The sequence below is a fragment of the Hermetia illucens genome, chromosome 5, assembly GCF_905115235.1.
Source record: "Hermetia illucens chromosome 5, iHerIll2.2.curated.20191125, whole genome shotgun sequence".
NCBI classification, from domain to species: Eukaryota; Metazoa; Arthropoda; class Insecta; order Diptera; family Stratiomyidae; genus Hermetia; species Hermetia illucens.
In genome coordinates, this window is record NC_051853.1 from 63,756,173 (window position 1) to 63,774,090 (window position 17,918).

The window sequence follows — 17,918 nt, forward strand, 5'->3', positions numbered from 1 at the left end:
TCGTATTGAACTGCATGCCAGACTTTATCATCCCTGCAAGTGCCATGGAGCCAGAGTTTATCGACTTCAAAGGCAAATGCAAGAATTCCTGTAAAGCAGCGTAAAGCGTATAGAACTATAAGGAACACCCGAAAAACTCTACAACTACAGTTCTAATGGTAATATATCAGCGACTTTTAGTAGAGATTGGAAGATGTATGAGAAATAATCTATCCCTTCTCATGGACGGAATGTCTTGAGCAAATAAAGCCGTCATCAGTCTACGCCAGATAAAGGTGTAACAAACGAATACAGGAACTGGCTTTCAAATTATTATCGGACTTTATCTGTCACTTCTTGGGAAAGATTTCAGCTTTCCGGAGAAACCATCCGTCGGTATTACACATTTTAATCAAAGGATAAGTCTAGATCTGATCAAAAGCCAGTCCGTCTGCCTACAGTATGCTCGACGGTCGTAACTAAATGTCGGTTCTTAATGGAGGCGTGTATACTTTTTAATTAGCCAATAATAAATAAAATCACACAAGAAGATAAAAATATGCTTAGGCAAATGTGACAAGTGACAATATTGAAGATGCTGTGATGTGGTATACAGACAACAGACATTTGTTACCTCCTAATGAACAACCGTCGCCTTCTCACAACTTTACCATTACTTACTCCAGTTCCGTACCTAGTTAGCATTCTGATTTTTAGAAAAATACCTAAATAAGTAGTCAATAATCAAACCAAGATACAACTTACCTCAGGTTCTCATCATAATATCCATCTTGGCTTTCCATTGATTCCAATCTAATAGATAGTGAAATACCTTGCGAGAATTTATCCTTGAGATGTTGCGGCGACCCAAGACACTTTATGGTTCCATCAACCAAAATAGCAATCCTTGTGCAAAGAGCCTCACATTCTTCCATACTGTGGGACGTTAACACAATTCCCTTTCCGAGGTCACGCACAAAACAAATCAAGTCCCAGAGTTTTCGACGTGATGCAGGATCGATTCCAGCAGTTGGCTCATCCAAATAGACCACTTGTGGATATCCCAAAATAGCAATCGCAGCACTCAATTTTCTTCGATTACCGCCGCTGTATTCAAGGACCTTCTTATTCAGATGATGTTGGAAAGCTAGTTCGCGTGCCAGGTTATGTATTAGCGGATCAATTGATCTTATGTTAATACCGCGCAACAAACTATATATTCTTAATGTTTCTCGTCCAGTTAAGTCCATAAATAAGGCATCAAACTGTGGGCAATATCCAGTCATTTCGTAAATTGTATTCATGGAATGTTTTGTGTTGTTTCCGCCAACCCAAATATCCCCAAATGTGGCGTTTGCATCACCTGTCAGCATTTTGAATGTTGTTGTTTTACCAGCACCATTGGTACCAAGTAAACCAAAACATTCGCCGCTGGAAGAAAGAAAAACAATAATTTACTGGTAACTCGTTGCATACTTACAAAACTTACCGAGGTATGGCTAGAGAAACGCGGTTTACAGCTAAGAGTTTTCCATAATACTTCGTCACATCACGCATCACAATATTGGAATCCTGGAGGTTCTGTACACTTTTATTTGAAATCCTTCTTCGTTCGTGGGCCACATCATCATCTTCATTCTCAGGTATGGGTGGCATGTGCACTTTCGGCCTAATTTTACAAATACAAACAGTTGAGTGAACTGTCTTCTATACACCTACTTCTAGGTGTATATTGAAAGCATATACTCGTATGTCCTTACCTCCACATTAAGTCGGCCAGCTTCTTGAAGACATCTATCCGGAAGAACTCGACAGCAAACAGGACTATCAGACATAAAATGCCAAAACCAAACAAAAAAAACCAAAATCCTTCCAATCCCAGGATTGTTGAAACCGAATTCATTTAAACCTGACAAATAATCAGTAGGAAAGTTGACGAGTCTGTTGATATCAAACCTGCTTTAAAACAGATACTCACCGCAACAATCTGGCAAAATCAGTGCACAAACCATATGCATCGGCATTTTTAATAACTCCTGAGCTGTATCACAAATGTTCCTGGTAGTGGCTAGGGCCGCTTGATTGGAAAGAGCCTGGGCTAAAGCGAAGTTGGGAAAAATCAGGAAGCCTTCCGCAAGGTATCCAGCAACTTTTCCGAAGTTAACAACAGGAAGTGTAAGAACAAATATCAAGAGGTGCAATCCATTTCCTGTTGAAGAACTAAAGGTTAATGGGCGTTTTCGGTCTTTAACAGAATGATAGAATAGAATCAAGGAAAAATCAAAACCTGCTCTATCGATATTGTGGTTACCGGCAACGCCGAAGACCCATCACAGCGACCTGGCTTGCTATAAAGAAATAGATGGAATTCCCTAAAGAACCATAAACTGCCTGAAGGACAAAAAGGCATGTTACCACCCTACGAAAATAGCAGATGAGACAACTATAAATGACTGCACTTAAGGGGGTTTTTCGGATAAATTTCTAAAATATCATAATGTACCATTATTAACTTTATTTGAGCAGGTATCGGGATGCGATTTATTTTGAGGCCTAGATTTCGTATACATAATGTGAATGTTTTCAGATTTTTAGATTGAATGGATTCTGAGAACGGGACCTGTTACACTTTTCGGGGATATATTTTAAACCCTCACTCCCCTATGTTTCACTCAATATCAGAATTAAAATTAGTTTCGAAAATTACTAATCGAACCCTTTCATTTAATACCCCACATGACCATATTCAATAAAAAAAATATTTTTAACCTCCTTTCGCATGTATGGAGAGCCCCCCCCCCCTAAAATTTAAGAGAAAATGGCACCACTTGCTAAATATAAAGGCACTCACATACCCCATTTTCTCACAAAATTTCGTGACAGTAGGCTCAGCCGTTTCCGAATAAATCAGATGTGACAGACAGACAGAGAATGGTTAAAAGAAGCAATCTGGCCAAGGCTCATGGGGAAAGAGCCCTTACTCGACAACCCTTCATGTAGCCTGGAGCAAAAGTCGTTGAACTGCCTGGGCTTGTCAAGGACAAACACAACACACACAAAGTTATCTAAAGCACTCAAATCGGCCATAAGAGGAAGAAAGAGCATCCAAGCGAAAGACAACACCTGCCATCCAAACAATATCACTGGCGAGCCAAGTCACACCTGGCCGTAGAGCCATCGACCTGCCTTCAAATACTGCATGGAGAAAGATGGTGATCCTCTAAGAAATCATCAGAAAGGAATCAAAACGATGCAAAGTAGGCAGACTAACGGATAGCGTTTCCCGGAGTCTACCCAACACCGAATGAGACGATGCCGGACTTTCGACGCAGGCTTGATGCTCTAGAAGACGGATCGACGGATCCTGGTTGGGAGTGGCTTCAATACCAGGACACTTGAACAAAATATGCCTCTCCCAAACTCCAGAGAGCCAAGTGAATTCTGTCGGGTTTTTGACCATTTCCCGACAACTTATTGTAAAATTAGATTTTCATTTCTTACTGTTTCTCTTCTCTGTCTGTAAATCGTTATTCAAAAATTTTGAGAGCCCCCAGTGGCCATTAGATTTAAGTTATTTTTGTTGTTTTTTATTGTTCATTTTTTCAATCTATACACTATTGTTACCTATTTCTTAAAAATAAAAATGATTTTAAAAACAAAAAACAGACTCCAGAGAGAAATAGATTCCCGAAATGGTGGCGAAACAAAGCTCATAGTTTCAAACACCGCTCCCACCGGCCACCAGCCAGGACACTTCCAAGTGGATATGCCTCACCCAGATAATGGCTTTATCTCAGAACCGGCTCTGATGGTGATCGCGGGAATGATTCCCGTTGCCTTTCTTGCTAAGAGGCGTAAAGCCATCTACAAGCACAAGGATGAAGACTCAACGGAGGTAGTGGCTCGTGAAAAACAGTAACACACCCAAAATAAATGGCAACCCTCTTGAGAAAATGAATCAAGAGGCGGAGGCAAACCACGGCTTATTGGCAACTTAAGTGCGTAACTGAATCGAAAACATGAGATTGACTATTTCCTTCATCATTAACGACGCAACAACCGACATGCGTCGAAATCTACCAATTCGTTATCCCTAAAAATTGTTTGGCGCCCTAAACTATGCCATCGCCCCATCTGAGCCTAGTTATGCCACGCCTTCTTTTTCTACCATAGATGTTGCCCATATAGACTTTTCGGACTGGCTCATCCTCGCCTACACATATTAAGTAACCCCTCACCGCAATCTATTTAATCGGATCTTATTCAGAACCAGACGGTCATGGTACCCCTCATAGAGTTCGTCATTATATGCTACGGAATCATTCACCCCCTTATAGAGGACCATTTCTTTACTCAGCTTTTAAGTGGGCACGGAAGTTGCACAAGATTGAGAAGGCATGATCCCCTGACTTTATGTTCTGTAAGAAGTGGCATACGACGTCGATCCTTTTTTTCCAACGGAAGATGGGATGGGATTCGTCAACAAACAACAGGGGTGCTCTCACCGGACAACATTGTCTGGGAGATGCTGGGAAACGCTCGCAGATGGACCCGTGCTGCACGAGAGTTCCACCGATGGTTCCCTTCACCCACGCTCCAACCGTTGGTGGAAAGAATACCCTGGCTTGAAAGCTCCCTAAGATGAAAGAGCAAGAGCTCTAGCACGAAGTAATGTGAGAAATGGTTCCAAGCTAGTTCTATGATGGTGTAGCGTTCAGTTGGTAGTCCGACGGGGTACCGTTACGGGAGTCCATGCATAAACGCATTCACCCAACTTTCCCAAAAAAACTGGGGCAGTCCGCATAGCATAACAAATCGAAGATGCCACACACACATTTCACTCAACCGCCTTATCTGTTTGACGGCTTTCAGAGGCGGCAATTCCAAGGTGGCAGGTACCTTGCAGGGGTGTTCAGAAGTGGCGAGGAAGCAATGGGCCGAGTCAACAAGTGACCAAGGGGAACCACCAAGTGGTGGCACCGGGAAAAGCGATATCCACATTGACTTGCTGGTCGTGATGCAATAGGCGAATGCTTAATGGCCTTAGACGATCAGACTCGAATTTCCCCGGGACTATATGAAATGACTGCGGTCACGGAGCCTCAACAAAGGTTATTCGGTACCATGGGAACTGTGATAGCCCTCCGAGTTCATATTTCTCAGAAAAATTCCTAAGGGTTGCATTGTCAGCCCTGTTATTTTGGATTTGCTTCCATTGCGAGTTTCATGGCATTTATGGTTATGTCAACATCGCGATCAGAGCTCTTTGTCGGTTCAAACGAGAAGTTGTGCAGTACAACTAGGGTCCTTAGTTCCTGTCCTGTCCTGTTCCTGTCCTTAGTTGCGGTAAGTATGAATGCTGACTTTAACAGGTTTCACCGCATGACGGTTTACGATTCCATGATGACTACTAAAGCCAGCATCCCATCGATTACAGCATAGAGGAGCTTCTCAATGGCTGGAGATACTGAAACGTGTTGCTGCTAAATTGGTTTAATAACCCCGAAATAGACAATATGTACCGTAGGACTTGTACGTCCTAAGCTCAACGATTCGAAAAACGAAAAATTAAAAATGACAACATTGACCTGATGTGTCGTCAACTGGCGTTGGTTTTCGCTTGAACAAACCGAAGGTGCAAATAAGTTGTGTGCAACTTCGAAGTCCGGCACAAAACTAGCACGAATGTATAAATGTTCTATTAACGACGGGATGAGGAGAAACGACTTCGACTCCAACGTCAGCTGACACTCTATCTACCGTCGAGTGACTAGCCCCGTTGGCTGTCATGAAATCGATGTGTAATATCTCGCATTTGTACCGAGCGTTGTTAATGATTTGGGTGCAAATTCTGAACCCAACCAACTCACCGTGGCTCTTGCAGCACTGAAACCCTTCCACACACATTTCCAATGTAGTAGAGAAGGATGCTTTCTATGGCCAATTACACCCAGTTCCAGAGAGGCTTTCTAATGGCGAGAGTGTGATTGTGACGGGTGATCTGGGTGCCAACTTGGGATCTAACAACACATTCCTTGAACATGTGATAGAAAAACACGGGAGGTTTGTGGATATCTACAGATTCCACCGCCTCGTCATTGCTGGCACATTGTTCGAGCACATAGCCTGCCATAAAGTCTGCTGGGTTTCAACTGTCAGTCAGTTCGATCAATCAGATTGACCACTTCGCAATCAACAGTATATTTAGGAGTTATCTTCCAGATGTATGTAACATGAGTGGCAATCGAAAAGGATCACTATTTGATGGTCGCTCATCTTCGCTTGCGTGTTGCGTCTGCCACTTCTCGCGGGGTTGGAAAGCTGCAATCCCCCCAAGTTTAACATCAACCGCTTATATCATCGAGCTGTCGCTCGAAACGACGTTCTGATGGCAGATACACATAGTAAGCCGCCCGAAAATATTCATTAATATCAGGCAACCATCAAAAAAGCTTTACGAATAATAGCGACAATTCTGGCACACTCGAACCTCGATACCGTGCAAAATCCCGGGAAATTCAACATAGTATACGCCATGACAAAATGGAATTTGTTTTTGCGCTAGTCAAGAAAACAGGAGTCGGCGCCGAAAACAATAATTTCAGAACCATATACCGCATTACGAAAAAACTTGCATGTGGTCTCAAATCCCTCGACGATCCTATGAGATATGTTGACGCTTGACTCCTCGTTCACGATGACGGTAAGCTAAATAGTTGAAAGAAACTATTCAAACAGAAGAGGAGAAAAGCCGCTGCCATTGGAGAGCTATTGCATGGCACTCCTGCAGTTTCTGCAGCCCTGGTTCTACCACTCTTATGGAAATCCTAAGAATACGAGACCTTTACCAAAGAGTGCATGAAGAGCATGATCCTTAAAATTCGAAATATGTCGCCCGACACGTTAACAATGATGAGAGCAGCCTTCGCTGCTAAAATCTGGAAATGCAGTTATCTCAACACCAAATTCAACTTTAGACTGTTCTGTGCTAATGTTCTTTCTGTGTTGCTGTGTGTGAAGTAGCACGTGGAAAGTGACCACCACAGTTACTCAAAAGCTAAAAACCTTCGTCAACACTTACCTGCGAAGTATCATCAGAGTACGCTGGTCTGATACGACTGGACGAATTATCGGAAGGCGGAAGTGCAAATGTTCAAACCAAAGTAAGGAAATGGGTGCAGAAAGTGTTTCTAATAGGCTTACAGAAGAGTCCAGGGTATTGGCGAACTTGAAAAAAGTCAGACTTTGAGAAATACCCAAGAACATAGTAAGTGTAAAGAATGGGAACCACGAAGATAAAGGTCAACCTCCTCACAAAATATGGGCGAGAAACCTTTGCAAGGTTGCGCTTCTATCCGAAGAAAGAATATAGGCAGCCAATTAACCAATTTTCATGCAACTAGGACTACACACAATAAAACTTCAAAAATTGACACAGGAATAGTATTATTTGTAAATCTGAGTTCTCCACTTACCTGTGAAAACATTGTAAATAGACAGTCTCGTTAGGCCCGTGGATGGATCAGCGTACAAAAACGACACGAGGTATGTGAATGGCAGTGATGCAAACCCGTACAGAGTAAATACTATGAATATCCTTCCTGAAAATAACCGTTTTAACGAAGAGGACTTAATACCCGCACGCTATCACTTACCCAAGTCCTTGCCTGTTGAGAACCCCTCCTGCTGGAGAACGTACAATAATGCAATCAACAATATTGTAAGAACCACATACGTTGCAAAATCCCACAATAGATGTGAGATCCAAAATGTAATGACGCGTACTCCACTAACGAACTGCAGTAGCTTTGCGCGTGATTCACGCTCCTTAATCAAGAACATGACGAATATTGCGCTGATGAAGGACATTGCGAATGCAAGGTTCAGTGCCATTTGGAAACCAAAGCTGCCAGCTCTTTTCACCATTTGAAGTCGATAATTAACATCGTATGGCAATGGATTGTTAGTGATATGAATACTGTAGGCGTTCCCAAGGAGAGCCCTACACGGCAAACACGCAAATTAGAGCCATAATCAGATAAAATACTATACAAGAAAAATCTTACTTTGCAATAGCGTTAAATATTAAATTCAACGACAACGGAGCCGTGTGCAACGCTGCATTGTTGAACCAACCAGTGATTTGAGATTCGCTAATGCTTGCTCCTACCATGTAGTGAGAATCCACCGTAACTAAGCCAGCTTTCTGCAGTTCTATCAGTTGCTGTAGTATTGGCACCTTGATTTTCACCAGGAGGTCTTTCCGATTATATGGTTGGAATATTCTCTCGTAGGCCGACCCTATCGCTTCACTCAAAGATTCATTTGAAGCGCTCGATTCCAACAGGGTCGTTGTGTGACCATAGGATTCCAAAGTGATGGGAAGAGGTGGCAATCCATTCTTAAATGCCATCGATTTTGATACATAAACAGTTACTCCAACGAAAAACAATGGAACTAGCAATTGGATCAGGTATATGTACCAATTTCGAAGAAAGTAGTAATATTTTTTTAGGAACATCGCCCGCCAATGATACTGCATTCGAGTGATACGCCCTACGATTTCTACGCGGGAATGGTGAGCTTCTGAAATAGGAAAACAAAAATTTTGATTTAGTACGGAACTTTGTGAGTTCGTTGATTACAAACACTAAAGTATGAAAAGCTACGGAAGGATGGTAAATTAACTCACTAACTATGTGTTTTAAGTTCTACTTTGCTCATTGAAACTAACTAGAGCTAACCTATAATATCCAATAACCATCATTCATCTTACTAAGGGGGGAAAAAGGGTTTTGATAAAACATATCTCCTGAGAAATTGAAAGGGAAACCCGAAACTAGATACAAATCAAATTGTTGCTACCACTTCCGAGTTGTCATCTCATATCCGACGTCAAAAAGAAGACAGGCCTAAGTACCGTAGGTGCTCAATGGTACCTGCGCTATCTGAAACCAGGAGAGGCCCTCAATAAGGCTCAGGGCAGACTTAAGCCTTCAAGATTGAAAACAAGAAAACGGGGAGCAGTAGCCCCACAAGGAAGGAAATGCCTCAGAGTGGAAATCCCGGAAAGGTCAAGAATAAAGGTAGAAGCTAGAAGACCTATCGTTAGCTATGCTAACGCGATAAAGGGCATTCGACTGACCATACTGCCGAGAGTATTTGCGGAACAAATATTACTCGTGAGCAGTAAGAAATCATTGATGACTTCATCGTCGTGGCGATTTGTAAGAGATGATTTCTCTACGCGGGATTATAGAGACTTTTTGGAAGCAATAAGGAGGACAACGATCGATTAAACGCCATAGCTGCTTCATCAATTACCAATTTGACAGCATACCTGTGCACGTGCACAGGGAAAACCAAAGAAGTCGTTAAGCTAGCAAATTTCTGGGAGAGGAATGCTACCACTTCTCCTCGTCTGCGAAGCGACCGCCCAACCTAAGATATGTTGAAGCAGTGATGCCAATCAAAGTAGTCAGTACCTTCTTGAAATCATACTTAGCAATGAGCTGGAAACACATTGGGAACGCACAAAAATCCGTAACCAACATCAGGCAAGAGGGACTAAACATAAATATAGGGAACACTGATGAGCGGCTTGGTCAAGAATTCTCGGATGCCGGATGCGACCTCTATGTCAGTTAGAAGAATAATCAAATTCGACATTGACGCAATTCGGAAGTAGACAGAATAATAAGAATAATAATTCCAAGAGAACAGCCTAGTACTCCTACACAAAACACCTGAGGTGACATCAGAAGCGAAATAAAACTGAAAACAGTGATGAAAGACCTCAACAAAGTCGTAATCAACGTAAATGAGATCAGATGTCCGACTAAGGCAGTTAAGTTATCACGGGGCGTACCCTGGCGGAATAGGAAAACTCTTCAATCGAACGAAACAAACCGAGGACTGGCTGAGATACAAAAACGCACCGACCATATATAGCAACGCGATCAAGGGAGCAAACTGAAACAACTCCAAGGAGTTCTGTGAACGGACCGACCAAACGACAGCACCATCCATTCCATAACTCGAGAAAAGCGGCAGATGTCATCAGTGCAGTCGAGGCATTTATATAGTAATATCCAGGCTCGAGGTCCTTCGAACAAGCTACGGCGCAGACCGTCATCGACCACAAAAAGAAATGGCATCGATGACAGATGAAGCCTGAGTGGATTTCCCTTTAAATTCTAAATGCAACACGTAGTACTTTTTACCATTATATGCCACTCTTATAGCAATTATTAGTTTAGAACCTTACCAACCAAAGACTAACCCAATCAACGATGATGGGAATTTGTAAAAAGTGAGTACTTGTCAAAAATTCGTAGTCCATGCACTTAAATTTTGGAGCAACAGATTTTTATTAGTTTCTATTACCCCTGGAGCCCAATGTACAAACTCATGTCGTAAACGATGATGACTTGAGTTCTTGTGCCAATAGGCCAGGTTATCATAATAGACAGGTCAAACTCTTTCGAACAGCGGGGAATCGACACATTGTCATCGGAAGTTACACTCACTTGAGCAGCTGCAATATTCTCGGAGCTACCGGCGCTACAACGTCGTTTTGATGGTTAATTTCATTTAGAGTAAACTCGCTCTCCAACTTATATTGGACAGTATATAGCGAGCTTAGAAAGAGCAGAATGACGGCTATATTCTGCACAAAATGCGAGTGAGTAGCAACAAAACTTCTCGAATTTTGAGAGATTATTTGAAAATTGGTCCCTCTCTTGATCTCGAAACATAGGCCACGCCTTGCAATGCATCGTCTGAACATAGCAAGAAATGCCTCGGCGGAAAGTCGCTTAGTTCGAGATGTACTGCCTTCGTAACCAAGCATACAAAGACGCAAACATACCCCATTAATATATTTAAAGCTCGGCCCTTCGACATCTGTCTGCTAAAAGGCTCGCATAAGGAGGGTTTGGCGAGTTCAGATGAATGGGAAGCCACAGATCAACTGCTGATTCCGCTGACTCGAGTATTTCCCACATGTAAGGCACCTGCGTATCATCGACCGGTCCAATACCGCATCCTCATATAGGAACTATATGTGGAAACGCCACCATGCAAGGTATTTCGATGAGCTTCTCGAATGATTAGGAAAATGACATGATAATCTCTTGGCAAGATGATCGGATGCTTGTGGTCGTTGGATATATCCGCATTCCGTAGCCTGCCTTCAACACTGGGCACACCTTGATGGTCAATGAGACGGTGCAAGTTTCGGAACCTCTTGATAACTATAACTGGATATTCCGACTTCAAGTCGTCGAGCAGCGTAGGGTACCTTCCTCTGAGTGATGAAGCGGTATATATAAGCGACGACCGTTAACAATTTTGAAAACATTGAATAGCGCTCCAGCAAGTTTTCTTGGTCGACAATGCCCGTGAAATAGGCTACCCTTCCAAGACTCGTCCATCTTCAAGGCACGTCGCGCCCTGTCACCATAACTGATGGTATAACAATTCGGTAAGGGAAATGTCTCTCAGCACAGTCCGCAAGTTTCCCTTTTGTTTTTATATGACCCCAAACGCAAAATTGCTCCTTGAGTTTCTGGATTTGAGCAACCCGGGTTATGACATAGCTCTTTAGCTGTGCAGATTGCTTTTTAATCCATTTCAACGCGATTACAAAATCCTACCAACAGAACACAGTAGTTTCGTTTAGTTGTAATGTTAATCTCATATGATGCATCAGTTCAACAGGCAGGAAGGCATCGTTCAATTTTATCTTCAGTAAGGTCACTTTGGCTTTTAATGGCTTTACTCTGGTATCGGCGCAGATCAAGAATATGGTCTCGTTCTAATTGGTATCGATAACTCCACAATACATCACAACCACATGCGCGGATTCTAAAGCATTGCAGCATCCGTGAAGCTCGCTTTGGTATCCCTCAGTGTAATGGATCCATCGAGGAAGTCGGATGAATTCCAAGCTTGGCAGCTCTACCTCAATCCGCCGCCTTTATGCAAATATCACTTCCGAAGAAACTTTATCCCAACATATTCCCGACCACCAGATCTTCAGCATTCGAATTTTTACCGCAATCGTTACAGGCGCCAGCCAGTGAAAGAGGTCCCAGGCAATATTTGATAGAAGGCATCTATTTGGCAGCTTGCTTGATGGATCCGATTTTTAGACGAAAATCGTCCTTCGTTGGATTCTACATCAGGCAAAGAGCAGGAATGGTAAAACCTTGTACAATCTCGTGTAACCCCATTTCATTGGATTCCGGAGCTTAACATGTCCGACATTTGTTCGATCAAAACTCTCGTCTTCTGTCTGATACCTGCACCACTTAGCAAGTTGTTAAGATAGAAGTCCCGGTTTTCCCCAGTAAACGGGAGCACCTGTCGCATGTGGCCCAGATCAATGTATTCCTGCTAATGCTTCGTGGTAAGACCGTCGAAAATTTTGATCCCAATCGATGTGCCTTTCCAATTACTTAAAGCAAGCAAAGCTGTTTTTGAAATTTCCCAGAGGTGCGATTGCAGGATCCTTCTTAAACGATAACGTTACAGCATATCTACCGTCTGGGTAGCGAATCACTGAGCTCTAGTAGTTAATTTTACACTCATCCATTAGACGTCTAGTAATCTAGCGAGACAGTTGCGAACTGTGGTATACATTGACATCACGTCATTGGCAAACCTGTATTCCAGTTTCTTGATGTCAATGATTGCGCCTAAGTACTCGACCGCTGCTTGACGGGTGTTTGAGAACCCTTCCTCCAAGATGGTGAGTGCCTCCTCATAATTTGCGCTACTCAGATAAAGGTGGATATTGCCCAGAGACCGGTTATTATGAATTACAGCCTTGAACAACTTCATGAGCTAGCTCCACTCCCTACTTTGGCCAGTAAACGTTGGAATGGCCGAAGACCTGCTCTCCCAAAGCGTTTTCGAAAGTAATGGCAATGTAACCATTGTGTGTGAAAAATATGAAAACCTGCATAACGGGGTATAGATAGCAAATAAAAACAGTAATGCGACCATATGGAGCTGCAGAAGGCGAGCTATAGAAGACATAAAGAAACACCCGGAGGATGGACTCACACGTCTTATGATAAGAGGTATATACATCTATAGCTGTTAAGCAACACCGAGCATTATGATAGAGGAATTCCCGTCATTGCTGGGGAAACTATTCTCCGATGAAAGCTGTTACAATCCAAAAATAATAGTCAGCGACTTTAACGCATTGTCTGAAAAGTGGGGCAACCAAGAAACGAACGGAAGAGGATGTGTATTACTAGAAGCTTTTTCTTGTCTGAATATTGTCCTAGCAAACACTCTTTGCGTTAACACTTTCCGAAGAAAGGGAATGCGGTCGGTGATGAATGACACATTTGTTAATGACACTTCGGCGAACGATATCCAATGGCACCTTTGCCAAAGTTACACACAAAGAGATCCTACTACAAAACACAACGTTAGAAGGAAACGCAAATGATAAGGCTTCCCGGATTGGCGAAAAGTTACGACGGGCATGCGACGCGTACTGATTCCCAGAAACAAGTACCAAACTTCTGGTGGTACCGTGCAATCGAAAAATACCGCAAGACCTGGTTCAAGGCCAGAAAACGCAGTCAATGAAACAGAAACCGATCTGGATACGAGCAGCAACACGAGCAATACAACAAAGAGGCGCGGAAAAAATTGTAGTAAAAGTTAACACTTCCAGTGGCCGTGCAAGGAAACTGATTCGAAACCCTGGGACGGTGTTTACAAAAAAAAAGATCATAATGAACAATATCAAAGGCAAACATTCTCCACCGATCAATTGCCCCAGCTTGCTACACAGGATAGTGATGAACCCTTTCTCACAAAATGTGAATACCGATAGCCTTCCGATTGTCCAAGTGGATCCTGTCGAAATTCCAATTTTAAGCGAGGAACGACCTAAGGATATGCAAAGAAAATAGCAGAAAATAGGATTCCTGGCTTCGCTTGGATAGTATCCCCAGCAAAGCTCTTAAAGCAGCAGTGAACACAGCGCCAAATATGTTTGCCGAAATATATACCGCATGGCTTAAAGAAGGAGCACAACTTGGAAAAAGCAGAGGCAAATTCTCATTTAATTTTAGTTAAGTTAATGGATGGAACCGTAGTTCCGAGCACTCAGGACTTTTTTAGGCACATTGTACTATCCCCCTAAACCTGCCTACGGCGTTCCCAAATTTTGCGAACCTGAGAACATTCTCCAGAGGCAGAGAATGTGCAGATTCTTCATCGAAGAAAACTTTAAAGAGCCTAAATAATACTGGCAAACAGATTACTTCCAATTGCCGAAAATGAAGGTGGTCTCTCTGAGAACCAGTTCGTAGTTGGGAGGACCGAAGTAACCGATGTGCACCAATGTAGTAATAATGGTTTTAGCAATCCATATTGGATCAAATTCCACTGCCACCAGTGAGATTTGAACCGCGACCTTCCGTACGACAGCGTTGTGCTCTAATCGCTGAGTTATCCGGACACATCAATGGCGACTTTTTAATCGATAAGCTTCTCTGCTGCAATTGACCAAAGATTAAATTTCAAATTACTTGTGGAAGGTGCAAAAAACTAGGGCACATAACACCAGAACATTGTTGGCGAGAATGTCATCAAATATATGTGACCTAAAGCCGAGCCGTAGCCTCCTTATTCCAGCTTGATCCTACTGCAGCCCAGGGTGGACAGATACATTAGAATAAAAAGTAAACAGAAATGAAATCTACATATCGCCTAACTGCACTCCGAACGTGTTGCGCCTGTCGGATAATATCCGACGAAGCGGCCTGCGTAATAGCAGCCTTGATCTCAATTGATATTCTGGCGAGCGAAGAACAACCACTTTATGATCTAGCGTATGTCATCGAAGAACCATCTGTCCGTCGACGGCAGAGAAAGGCCGATGAACCCACAGAAGCATATGGGATATTCGAAGATAATCGAGCGTCCCTACGACAAAGTAGCGGACATGGAGGTTATCGAGCATACCTGTATCGATTTGGACATAATGAACCGCGATATCGCTCAAAGTGCCTGAATATTGCAAAGGACGCGATATGGACTGAAGTCGAAAAGATGATAGCAGCCATCCATGATAAGCTTAGGGAGAAAGAAGTCAGCAGAAAAATGAACCAGAGAGGATCATAAATGTTATCACGAGTGAACAATAAATTCTGATCCAGTCCCACCACGTAATACCATATAGGAGTCCCGCGGGAGCGTGGATGGACAAGGAGATTGTTTTAGTAGGTTCAATCGTCTAGCAGAAGCCAGCGGTAACTTTTGAAGCTTTCCACCTTCCATTGGTCCAAAAAAAGACAGCAATGAAACCTAAGCAAACTTTCAGGAACTGGACCTTGAAAAGTCGTTACTCAAAATTCAATAGATTTTGTAATGTACAGAGAGGGACGAGCACAATTTACATCCCGGTCGGATTTTTTTCATTCAACTCCAGAGGTATTTTCCATTAACAAAAATTCGGGGTCCAACAAAACTTTCTCATATGCGTGCAGGCCTAAAATTTAAGACAAAGCTCAGGTTTCCCAGATTTATGACGAGAATTTCTGAAAAGACTCCACCATACAATAAAGAATTTTCATGCTCGCTGCTTTAGAGTAGAGAAGAATTATATAGACACCCTGACCTCTTGTTAAAAGAACTAGTATACTGGAACTTTGAATGATGATACCACATCGAGTTTTTTATCTATTTTTTTACCTCTAAGTGGTAAAAGTCCTAAAAACATCTTTATACACCATCAAAGGATACCTTAAAAATTACATATTCCGATTAGAAATCAAATTTTCGAAAATTACTCACGTATTTGTACCAAAGATTCCTTTCCTGGAAAATATTCAATGCTTAAAGAGTTTCTGGGCCGCGGGGGCTCTCCATTTTCAAATAATTCTGTTGCCAACTCATTTCCTGTTCTCATAAAGACGTCTTCTAAAGTGGTCATTGATATCCCATAGCCATCAACATCTAGTTCTTGGAGTCGCTCTTCCAACTGTTTGAGCATTGCTTCGAATTTCTTCACATGCTTTTCCGGCAATTGGTATGATAATTCCTTACCAACATCGCTCTTCAACTCAACGTCCTGGATGTGTTTTCGAAGCAGCTCGGTTACCTTGTCGGGTTTGCAATTATCACCTTTTCTGCATATCTACAAAATGATTATCAATCTTACTTTCAGCAAACGAAAGAAAAGTCCATAAGCTCCAAGAGGTCACTTACCAACTGATAACCAGTTCCAAATTTCTTCTTCAAGAAAAATGGTGTTCCACCACATTTTAACTTGCCCAGTGCCATTATGAATATACGGTCCCCAAGAACATCAGCTTCGTCCATAAAGTGTGTCGTTAACAGAATCATTCGGCCTTTTTTCTCACTTAGAAGCAAATCCCATAAGATTCGTCGGGCGGCAGGATCCATTCCTGAAGTTGGCTCATCGAATAACACCACTTTCGAGTTTCCACAAAGAGCAACTCCGACAGAGAGCTTCCTCTTCATACCACCGGAAAGGGTCTTGGAGAGTGCATCACGTTTGTCCTCAAAATCCAGTAGCTTAAGATATTTCCCAACTTCTGCTTCTACTTGATCCTCACTGAATCCTTTCAGGCGACTGTAAAATATGATGTGCTCGCGGACTGTTAACTCATCAAAGAGTATATTATGCTGCGGACAGAAGCCCAAGTTCTGCCGAATTGCAGGTAGGTTCCTACGAATGTCAAGATTCCTGACAACTACAGTTCCAGAAGTGGGCGGAAGCATGCCGGTTATCATAGAGATTGTTGTCGTTTTTCCAGCGCCATTATGCCCTAAAAGTACGGTGATGTGCCCTTCGTACATTTTCATCGAGAGGTTGTCAACAGCTACCCTCGATCCGAACTTCTTTCTTAAGTTTATCAAATGCACACCAGTTTTCTTATCCGTTTCAACCTCTGGTTCGAATCGATCAGGATTCTGTCTAGCAAAGTTTAAGCCATCATGTTCGGAATAAATTCGCATTGGACACCAAAAGTTTCGCGTGAATGGAAAATACCATTTCATTGGCACCCCGTTCGGTCCTGGCATGACTTTCTCCATATAAATTGTTATGAGCAGGAAAATAATAGCATCAACTAACATCATAATCATAACGTATCCAAGACTCATATTTTCCTCCACAGTTACGGTGCTGAAGAGGTTCGACCAGTTGGAACCAGCATTCACTGATTCCCATTTCAGCATTATTCTGAATCCGAATGCAAGGGCTGTATTCAAAAATATTGACAAACCCAACTTAGTGCTGAGTGGCAACCCGAAGAAATTGTTCAACGTGAAATCGTATGGGAAGTAGACCACGAACCACCCCAAACCAGCAACTGCGGACGCGACGTTGGCCTTTGAGAAAAACGAGGATACCATGAAGCAAAACGTTACTGTCGCTGCCGAGTAGATACTCAGAAAAACCAATAGCAACGACCATGATGTATTTGTGAGGACAGCAGCTGTAAATCCTTGAAACCAAGGAATCTGAAACAATTGAAAGGGAGAATTAGTATTTTCAATTTCACGGTCACATTATATATGTATATTGAGAGTTTCATCAGCCCTATTACTTTAGGTTCAGTGCAAATTGAAGTGTAATGGACGCTGCTGGTGCCGAAGAGATGGTTTAGCTGCTTTATAGTCGAATATGATAACACAGCGGCGATTTATACCGCTCGACCACCAAAAAAAGATGATGAGCACCCTAGTGCTCATGACCACACTCCAAAAACAAACTGTAGCCGTAAATGGCATACACCTGAATGTCGCAGCGATGGTGGAAGGGACCTTGCGATACTATAGCGCGAAGAGACCCCACTCAAATAACGCCAGTACTACCAATAAAGAAACTATATAACTGATAAAATAGTTAAATGTCAGAACTGCCTACATCACTATCA

The 17,918-nt window shown here is 42.5% G+C and overlaps 1 protein-coding gene across 1 annotated transcript in view; it reads right to left on the reverse strand.

Moving 5' to 3' along the window:
* Positions 1-1,474: 1,474 nt before the first annotated feature.
* Positions 1,475-17,918, reverse strand: part of LOC119658016 (ATP-binding cassette sub-family A member 3-like) — a 49,311-nt gene continuing 32,867 nt past the window's right edge. Inside the window, exons 5-12 of the mRNA XM_038065245.1 lie at positions 16,222-17,502; positions 15,808-16,150; positions 8,046-8,565; positions 7,635-7,981; positions 7,455-7,580; positions 1,958-2,188; positions 1,740-1,888; positions 1,475-1,648 (exon numbers count right to left, since the gene is read on the reverse strand). Coding sequence (XP_037921173.1) covers positions 1,619-1,648; positions 1,740-1,888; positions 1,958-2,188; positions 7,455-7,580; positions 7,635-7,981; positions 8,046-8,565; positions 15,808-16,150; positions 16,222-17,502 — 3,027 coding nt within the window. The 3' untranslated portion in view covers positions 1,475-1,618. The remainder of the gene's footprint in view (positions 1,649-1,739; positions 1,889-1,957; positions 2,189-7,454; positions 7,581-7,634; positions 7,982-8,045; positions 8,566-15,807; positions 16,151-16,221; positions 17,503-17,918) is intronic.